The sequence below is a fragment of the Diuraphis noxia genome, unplaced genomic scaffold (assembly GCF_037042655.1).
Source record: "Diuraphis noxia isolate RWA-SAM2 unplaced genomic scaffold, SU_Dnox_SAM2 contig0002, whole genome shotgun sequence".
Classification (NCBI taxonomy): Eukaryota; Metazoa; Arthropoda; class Insecta; order Hemiptera; family Aphididae; genus Diuraphis; species Diuraphis noxia.
Genome location: NW_028301712.1, coordinates 24,589,911 through 24,600,751, shown reverse-complemented (window position 1 = coordinate 24,600,751; position 10,841 = coordinate 24,589,911). Strand labels below are relative to the sequence as shown.

Genomic DNA, 10,841 nt, shown 5'->3' with positions numbered 1-10,841 from the left:
TATTATTATAATATAATATAAATAGGCAGCAGACAAAGGCACGAGACTCACCAGACAACGTCGTAAGTCGTAGGTATATCTTGATAGTTTCTAATAATTAATGACTTACAAATGCTTTAATTACATGAGTTAGCATCAATTAATTTACTGACTTGGTACTGTAATACATGCATATCGTGCGATGAAAAATTATCTATACAAAAATACAGAATTCATAGCAGTCAAAAATAAAATAAAAACTTCACAACAAATTTGTTTAAATTAATTGGCCTCAAAAGTTAAATAAATGACGTAAACTCGTTTCTCTGTACTTTAGTGCTAGGCAATCAAATTAAATGAGGTTTTTATATTTATTTTATTTTATACCTATATAGTCATCTAAATATAAATATTTTATATGTTATTTATTAGCTAAACTGCCAATATTTCTGAATTTTAATTTAAAAAAAAAATTTAAGTAATACGTTAGTTATTTAATAATAATTTGAATTTTTAAAATCAGCCCGTATATACATTATCATAATTAAATGAATTTATTTTGTAATTTGATAATTATATTGATCTAAAGTCTAACCTACAAATCATATTATCAATCTCATAATTTGTTGTCAGCTTTTTATACACACGCGACATGCTCACACAAACATGAACACGTTCATAAAGGTATTTTAGAAAAGTTCATCTGTGTATAATCTAATTTGAATTTTTAAATAGTAATATGGCTGATTAATAGAAAATTAATTATTCGTATGATTGTATTGTGGTTATGTTATACCTACACATATTATGGTCACTAAGACGTAAAAAACAAAATATATTTCGATCCGAATTAAATGAATGAAATAGGTAACCCAAATAGTTATTATATTTATATGCCCACATAGCACCATCAATATTACTGTATAACTGGTACTACTGTTGTGATTTTTTTAATCGCGTTGTTTAATTATTATTTATCAATGTCTCGCTGGCATTAGTCCATAACTATTTTTTCATTTGTTAATATGATACTGTACCGACTGACGCACCTATGTACCACAAGAAATTTAAAAAAAAAACATGACTACGACAATTTTTTTTTTGTCTTAGTTATCATCTATTTAAAGATAAACTTTTTACTGAGTACATAACTCATCCGTGTTCCAATTCATAAAATTCTATGACTAAACAGTAATAAAGCAAAAGATACAAATTCCTATATAGTGCTCCGTTGTTAAGTAGACTGGGCCTAGGGTGGCGATCTTGTCTACAACTGGACAATCGGCCGCTGGACGGAGATTCGTTCGAGCAGAGCGGAGCATCACAACATTCATTTTAATTTTATTCGATAATAGTATAAAAGTGAATTCAAATTCAAATAATTAAAATAGAAACAGAGAATAGATAACAATATTTCACCCCTGTTGTGCCTATATGCTATTGTATATAATATTGTTTTACATTTTATAATAATTATGATAATAGATACCAATCTAATGCATTTATCAATTTTTATAATTTAATACCTACTCAAATCTAATTAAATCATACTACGACTAAATTAGGTTACCTACTGTAATATATTTTTTAAACAGAAATTTTAAATGGCTAAATAACTATATACTATATCTGTTAAAAATGTCGTTTTGTGTAAAAGTGTTAGTAAACAAATGATGAATCACCATTCACCAATGTTTAAGTGCTTAGGTATCGTATAACTTTATCATTATTTGATAATAAGATAATTTAGATACGAAATTGAAATCAATAGTATTAAACTAAACAAATCTTTGTTGACAAAGATAATAATTCTAAAGTATAATTAAAACTTAAGCTGTTGTTTGCGTTTACGTATCATTCTTTTACATTATTTACGACTTTCTGTACAATAGGTATACACTATACACTATAATATACATTATACATCATAATTCAAGCCTTGAAAAATAAATAGATGTTTATTTAAAATATAAGTTCTGCCTTGGTTAAACTCAACTGATTTGATGTTATCTTACTCCAAACCGCCAGAGTGCACTATACACTTCATAAAACTCGAGAAGAGGGAGTACTTTTGTCAAATCCCTTACACGTGTTCGACTATCGACAGTAGTATTCGTCATTGGTCCCAACACAGTGGTTTGGCAGTACTTTTGATTGCTATGAAGTTTATATCATGGCTACCTCAGTTATTTTTTCCATGTGAGTATATTTGATACTAAATACACAATTGCGTTATCTTAAATTATTTCCCAATTATCTTATTGATATGATAGATATACAAGTGTTGATAATTCGAATAAATTCATTAAGTAAAATTGTAATTATTTAATAACTTTATATAGTTGTTAGATATATTTGTCCGGCATAATTAATTCAGAAGACAATTTAAGCAGCATAAATGTTCTTCCTAATTGAATTTGTGATTTAAATTTGAAATTAATATTTGAATTAGGGTTCTGAAAAATAGTTACGTAATCCATTAAAAATATAAAATGCAAAATCGGTTTTTTTTATTGTGTATGAGAAATAAAGGCATTTTTTAGGGGAAATATATTTGAAACAAATTATACAACATTTTTCATTTATAAAATACAAAATGAAAAGTGTATATTATTTTAAAAAAAATGGTATTATTAACTAATATCATTGACGTATGGCAATACAGCATATTGTTATATACAATAATAGTAATTCATAATATACAGATAAATTATTAATATATTGTAGTAGGTATAAATTTAATACCTAATATAAAAATGTACTGAATAGAAATTAATATATTGTGTATTTTATATTAATTAATTAAAAAAATAATAACTTGTTCAAAACGATAAGAATAAACTGTTAATACTGTTAATTGAACCACAAAAGATGATTTAAAAAATATAAAGTATGTATTTCAATTAAATATATTTAAAATACATAGTTATTTTGACTAACTCTGGCTAATATAATTAATATAAAATATTTCTTATAAACATTTGTCGATCTCTCAAAATTGTAATAAACTAATAAACGTTACTGTATATTTTTTTAGAATTGATTATAAATTATTTTTAAATTACATTTATTATTGGAAACGTGAGTAATTCCATGATGATCATCAGATTTAATTTATAAAAATAGATTCTAAATACTAAATACCACTATTTTTTAAATGAGTGATTTGGGTCAATCATAAATAAATAAAGACATCTAGTCCGCATATCTGAGTAAATAATACATCAAAAGAAGAATATAGAATAAATTATAATTCAAAAAGCAAATAGTTATCATAAAATATCACTCTCTCGTTTTCTCATCTTCAATATCGCTATAATATTAATACAGGATGATTGTTAAACTAATGAACCAGTCTCAAAGCCTTTATAATGATATACAACAAGTGTACAAAAACAATAATAATAAATAGATCTTAATTAACATATTTTAATAAACAATGATACTATAAAACACTAAATATTATAGTTATTATTATTTTAGAAATATTTGTTGAATAAATATTTCTTATTGAATAGTAATTTTACTTAAAATATTTTTTTTAAATAATAAAAGTAGTTACACGCCTTGCACGATAATAATATTAATATTGCTTAATAGTTTACTATACCTGTTTCAGCGATTTAAATTGATAATACGTTAATCATATGGATTTTTAACTTTAAGAAAATGCTAAACCTTAAATATTTTAATCTTAATTATCATATTATCGAATTATTAATTTAGTTGGTTTCATAAAAAAAAAAAAATATTAATTGGAACTAAATTAAAAATATAATAGATACATATAAATTTTAGTTTCAAAATATTATACAATTATTCTTTGATTTAAATTTTCAACATTTAAACTGATTAGTATATTACCTATGTATATATAAATTTTTAATAGTATAAAATGCTATATTTAATTTTTAATTAATATACGAGTACCTACACCTACTTCAAATATCAAATAACTTCATAAATAATTTGGTCTGATATAATAATTGTATTTTAAAAATAATTATTCGTTTATTTAGTATAATATTATAATATAATATAATTTCAGTGATGTTTGCATTTTTATTAGTAAAGGACATTAATTTATTTACAATGCGTTTGCTAAGTTTTTCTTTCAGTTTTATAAATGTACCTAAATTGCCTATTCATCGCGCCGTATTAAAATTTTATTAAAATAATAAAGGTATTTTATTATCTAGATTCTAGAAGGTGAGTCTTAAAAAAAGGTGGTAATTAAAACGGTCAACTTCAACGGGAATGATTTATTTTTTGTGGGTGCTTAAAAGTTGAAACCTAAAGAGTTTTGATATCAAACCATACTAAAATATTGATTTTCAATTTAGATATTAGGCTAAATGATAATAAATCCTCTCGATAAAATGAATGTACCGAAAAAAGGCTGTACAGAAATAATAATAATGAGAACAAAAATGCTTTATATATTAATTAGCTTGATAGATTTTTTAAGATTTATCATGGAAATCAAATTATATTATTATATTAGTATTGTAATAAACTAGAATGATCACTTTATAGCTCAAAAACATAATTAATATAATATTTATACAAAATACAAATTTAAATATCTTCTTTATCATACAATATGATTTTTTAATAATTTTTTTATTCAATGAACAATACTCTTAAATTGAATATTGTGTTAAAAGAAGATTTATAAGTATTATAATATTAAGTGGATAATAGTCATAAGTTGTTAACCTTTTTTCGTAAATTAAGTATTTGTTTTTAAGTCTTAATTCTCATCTTATTTATGAAATTATGTTTTAAATTTTGAACTAGTTACTATTTTAACATTAACTCTGTAAATAATGAGAAATTATTTATTCATAAAACTAAAAATGATGTTTTTTTAAAGAAAGCATGTTTACTTAAAGTAATATATAATCAAATAACATTTATATGTTTTCAAAAAAATCCACAACAAATTATTTTATATTATTTTTTAATATATTACATATATATATTTTTTTTTGTAATAAATATATTTTCTCACAAATGTAGACAAATCTAATTCAGCATTAATTTATTTTTAAATTTAATAAAGTTCAACACTAATAAAAGCTCATAAACTGAAGAAATGTAACAAGATATATAACCTAAGTATCTAACCTTTATATATTTAACAAAAATAAATCTGTAGACTCGGTTAAAAAACAGTATCAATAATATTAATCACGCCTTTGAAATATTTAATTAATAAAAAAACTTACATTAAAATAAAAACATATTATAAAGTTGTTGGTATTGATAATTTCAGTATACTTTAAACAGTTTTTTTATCATTTAAAAAAATGTATATAACAACATTTATGTATGGTTAAATACAATGATATGATTTAGACATGTAAGCCATACGTCATTTAAACGTTAAAACATTGATATTTCAAATTTTATGTAATCATACATAGGTACTAGTTTAAAATATAATACATAACAGCTACTGTAAAATGCTTGTATTGTTTATATGATGAGTTTTTATCATAACAAGGGAGCTTGTTAATAAATCTCAATAAAGATGAAGGTATGTCGTATGTTCCATTCTACTTTTAAATTAAACAAGTCCTTGAAATGTAAAAAATAAATAATTGTATATGTATATATGTCTAATGTATACATAAAACAAATGTGGTACTGCGGAATCAAACTCTGGAATGTTGCCAAAATATCAAATATTAATAAAGTCGAAACTGTTCAATCTAAAATCCTTTACCACATAATTAACGGTTCTCCATACCTACATTTCTAATGAAACTACCCGTACGGACCTTAGTCACACCTCAGTTAAGCAGTCTGCCATTTTTCGCTATAAAAATGTACATAACCTCTGAATACACTTATAGAAAGAAACTCTTAAAACTTCCTGTCACCTAAAAATAATATTGTGAGGTGTTAAAAACAAAAAATGTAGAACCATATATTTTATTATCCTGGCAAACTGTAGATATATATGTCAAAACGTAGTTGGTTTGGACTTAAAATATTTTTAGAAATCAAACTTTCAATATTTACTAGAGTTATCAGCGTGGTGCATATGCAGCATACTTTCAATCATAATATTTTAATCATGTTATCAATATTACAAGTTTTTTTTTCAATCTCAAGTGAATTCGTATCATAAATACGTATTACATTAATGGCGTGATGAGTTAATAATTATAGCTTAAAATATTCAACAAATTCAAAACCATTTATTGATATCATGAGTATTATAGTAATTTGCGTAGAAATAAAATAAAATATATTGGTAGAAAAAAGTATCTTTCTATCCTAAAAACAATAAATGTACACATTATGTATTTGTATACACCTGTACATTATACAATATGCTATCAACTACAACCGTAGGCTAATGACCTAGCTGTTGAAGCCTTATTCTCAATAGTAAAAAAATAAATAAATATGCTGTTAACTTAATAATAATAAAATTAATTAATAATAAAATAAATCATTTTTGAACTTCAATATTCGGCTCGTGCGATATCTTGTCTTGCTTTTAATTTGTAATAGTGTGACAATTCGTTTAATAGTGAAACGGAAACGAGAAAAAATACGTGTTTTATGTAAAAAACCTTTAGTGCTTCATAAAAAAGACTTTATTAAGCTCGGAGCTATTAACCTTTATATAAACACTACTTTATTTTCTGAATCATTTATATCCCGTATAAAGTTTGGTCAGAATGGGATTTTTTTGTAAGAAGTGGTCTTAATATTAAGCCAAGTTTTAAGTATTATTATTTATTTGCATATTCCCATGTGTATTATGAGCTGAATAATAAATAAACTTATTTTGATGTATAACTATTTCATTAAGTTTACTAGACTTACAATAAACATAATAATATAAATTATTTTAAAATAAAGTAATAGCAAGTAAAAGGCTAGTCGCTAAAAATATGTATTTATTAATTTTATTGGTGATCGTTATGTTTGCAAAATTATATTAAATCATACTAACTTTACATAATAATTATATAGAATATATATAGATAGTTCAAAAAAATAATTGGTCAAATTGCGTGTGAGTAGATAAAAATCATACACATTGTTATACTTAAAAAACTTTAATATACTGTAATAAAAATATGTTCCTAATAATTATATTATTCAATATTTATATTTATAATATAAATTATAGTTGTATAAATCATATATGTATATTGTATAATGTATAACCGTTGTAAAAAGTTAATTAAAAAAAAAATTAAATTGTTGGTAAAAATGTGGTTACTGCAGATTTGCTTATTTTTATATTTATCCATTATTTTTCGTATGAAATTTTTTTTTGTCTATTGTTCCTCGTCATTAAATTATTATGGCGATACTATGTTATGACTTATGACTTTAAAATTGCATCGCAAAGTATGCGAAAAAGCACGATACGATAAGTACGATAAAGTAAAAATTCGTGTTTTGTTAGTTTTCCATTTATTATCAATGCTGTGCCCAACTTGGATACATAAAAAATAAATTTGCCAGGCAATTAAATTGTGTGAATTTTAATCTTTATCAGCCGAATGCAATTATAATGTATCATTAGATATAACTTTATATTAATACTTATCAGAATACAAGCCAAGTAAAAAAAAAAACTAAATTCTATACACAAAATTTTCAGATTTTGAAGATTTAAATAAAATGTAGGTACATTTACATATTCTAAAAAAGTGATTTTTATCAAAACATCAAAAAACTTTTGATATCTAAGTAAAATAATTATTTTATAAAGTTGTGTATATTAATAATTTATTAACATACTGCTTTAAAAATTGAAATTAACCTACTCAATAACGAACTATACTGAACACCTAACCTAACCTGAGTAGAGCGATTAATGTATTGATTTTACAATAATACTATGATTACAATGTTTTTTTTCTTGTTGACATAATATTTTGATTTTTAAGTTCAATTTTTTGGTAGTAACGTGAATCTCGTCAATACTATTAAAAGTTCAAAACGGAAAATTCTCAGTAGTTTTTTTAAAAGTTAGGAAAAACAAAAAAAAATAAGCGGGTAAGTCGTGGATGTCGCTCTGCTGTACAGTAGGTTACTGTAATGGATGGGATTAAATTTGAATGCAATGATAGGTATCATTGTATACGAAAACGATTCTGAACGGAGATGATTTGTCAGTCTAGGATATATTATATTTAAATATTGTCATATATTCTATTTTGAAACAAATAAATTATTTTTCAATTAGGACGCATTTTGAATAAGGCATGGTTAATCAATTTTTCCAAAAACATTGCATGTAGTTATCATAACTCATAATACCTTATATTATCATAGATATACATATACCGGGTTTGAGGATAAATCATTATCATTACGCGATTTCATAAAAATTTAAAATTCAAACGCTCAAAACATTTTTCCTGTAATGACGCTTCAAATTTTCTCTATAGCTATTTGAAGCAAAACTTATGTAAAACTTAGTGTTGAATTTTTTAACCTTAGATATAAATACAAACAATTTTATGAATTTTGAACTACAAAATAATTTGCAAATATTCATGGTTTTGACGAATTTTTGTCAATATTTGAACTTCAAATGCTAATAAAAAAAAAATGTGCATATGTATTCTTATAATTTTTTAATCACTATGAGAAACTTTGTATTAAATTTTTAAGTATTTTGATAGGGTCAAAAAAATTTAATCGACAATTCTATAAATACCTCAACAAAAGTCAGAATATTTTGAAAATTAAATTATGTAAAGAAAATGCCGATGTAAATAACTGATAAAATTTTCAACTTGTCTATGACTTATACTTTTTGAATAATAAGAAATGTTCAAATCGTTTGAGGATAAATCGTTGTCGTTAAACGCTTCATAAAAATTTAAAATTCAAACGCATTTAAAATTTTTCCTATAATGATGTTTCGAGTTTTCACTATAGCTACTTGAAAGAAAACTTATGGAAAACTTAGTGTTGTATTATTAATCCTTAGTTATAAACACAAACAATTTTATGATTTTTCAACTTCAAAATTACTTGCAAATTTTCGCATTTTCAACAGATTTCGTAAAAATTTTAAGTAAATAAACGCTTATAAAAAAAAATTGTGACTAACGATTTTTAATTTTTTTTTAGCTACAATAAGAATAACTCATAAGGAACGTTGTATTAAATTTTCAAGTTTTTTTGGTCATCTAAAATTTTTTTACCGATACTACAAAAAAAAATCTCATAAAAATCGAAAATTTCAGTGGTCTATAAATATCTTAAAAAAAAGTCAACAATTTTTAAATATTAAACTGCATAGAGATAACACTAATATAAACATTTGGTGAAAATTTCAAGTATTTACAGTGATTAGTTTTTGAATTACAACCATATAAAAAAATCGATTTGGTCGAAAACTGGTTGGAAAATGTTTAGGTTAGGTAAAATAATGCAAGGATATTCACTTTTACATCGGAAACCACCCCCAAAGTTTGAAATTGAAGCATTATTTCGAATAGTTATAATTTTTTGTTTAAAGCATTTAAAGTTTGAATTTTGACAAAATACGTAAAAATCACGAAAATTCGCAAATTATTTTAAACTAGAAATTCATAAAAAATTTTCTTTTTAAATCTAAGATTTGAAAATTTTTAATAATCTATAATATATCCTAGACAGATATACCGTCTCCACTCAGAATCGTTTTTCGTATACAATGATATTATATCATTGGATTTAAATTTATATTTCATCCATTACAGTAACCTACTTGTAACCTACTATACAGCAGAGTGACATCCACAACTTACCCGCTTTTTTTTTTTATTATATTTAAGTAAAATTAATAATATCAGCATTATTTTCTAAAGATGTTCATCGCACAGTTGGAATTAAAGTTTAAGGTGTTATTTTAATATAAGATCATAAACTATAATACACTGTAAGAACTAAGAGAGTAGGTATATTAGAACCTATAGAAATACTTTTTTTTATAAAAATTTAATTAACATCATTAAAGCTTAAACAACTATAATATTTTTGATACTTAAATTTTTATTTATTATGTTAATAAGGATTATAAAATTACGTTGTTAAATTAATATGATGGTTTTAAATACTAATCAGAATTTTCAATTTTTAATTCTTAAAGTTACCAACTAGATTACACTTTAAAACGGCATGTGCGTATATAATAATGTACTTTAAAAGTTTTAAATACCCACGAATAATGTTTTTAAACAAAATAACTTAACTCGATATTATTTGTTTGAATATCTAATTTCGTCCAAATTTAAACTTTAAAATAGATAAATTGAAAATTTTACTCGTAAAAATTTCAATTACAAAATAATTCAAAAATGTTCATGATTTTTATGAATATTATCAAAGTTTGAACATAAATCGCTTATAAAAAAATTGCGCCTATATATTCATTAATATTTTTAAATTGATATGCTAAAAAAGTATGGGGGGCCTTATATTAATATAAATTTTCAAGCATTTTAACCAAGCAAAAATTTTTGTATGACAATAATAAAAAATTTAATTTAATTTCTATAAGTATAGGTAGCTCAAAAAGAGATAAATATGTTTAAAATTGTATGATGTATAGAAAATGTAAAAAAAAAACATTCAGTGAAATTTTCATGTAGCGATGTAGCTTCAATATTAATAATATGTTTTAAATCTCACGAAAAACAATAATGTTTTTGCCAAATTTTCATTTTTCCGACATTTTTGAAAACTACTAGGTATTTTAAAAATGTCAACTAGATTAATTTTCTGACCAGAAAACTAATTGAAATTGAAAACTGAGGCATTATTACAACTACTAAGCGTGAAATAGACACAAAAATTAAAAAATTGAAAAAACACACACATCATTGTAA

General features: G+C 23.3%; 1 protein-coding gene across 1 annotated transcript in view; it reads left to right on the top strand.

The window, feature by feature from the left end:
• The first annotated feature begins 2,074 nt into the window (after positions 1–2,074).
• LOC107166592 (uncharacterized) overlaps positions 2,075–10,841 on the top strand; it is a 54,018-nt gene continuing 45,251 nt past the window's right edge. Inside the window, exon 1 of the mRNA XM_089221440.1 lies at positions 2,075–2,178. Coding sequence (XP_089077566.1) covers positions 2,139–2,178 — 40 coding nt within the window. The 5' untranslated portion in view covers positions 2,075–2,138. The remainder of the gene's footprint in view (positions 2,179–10,841) is intronic.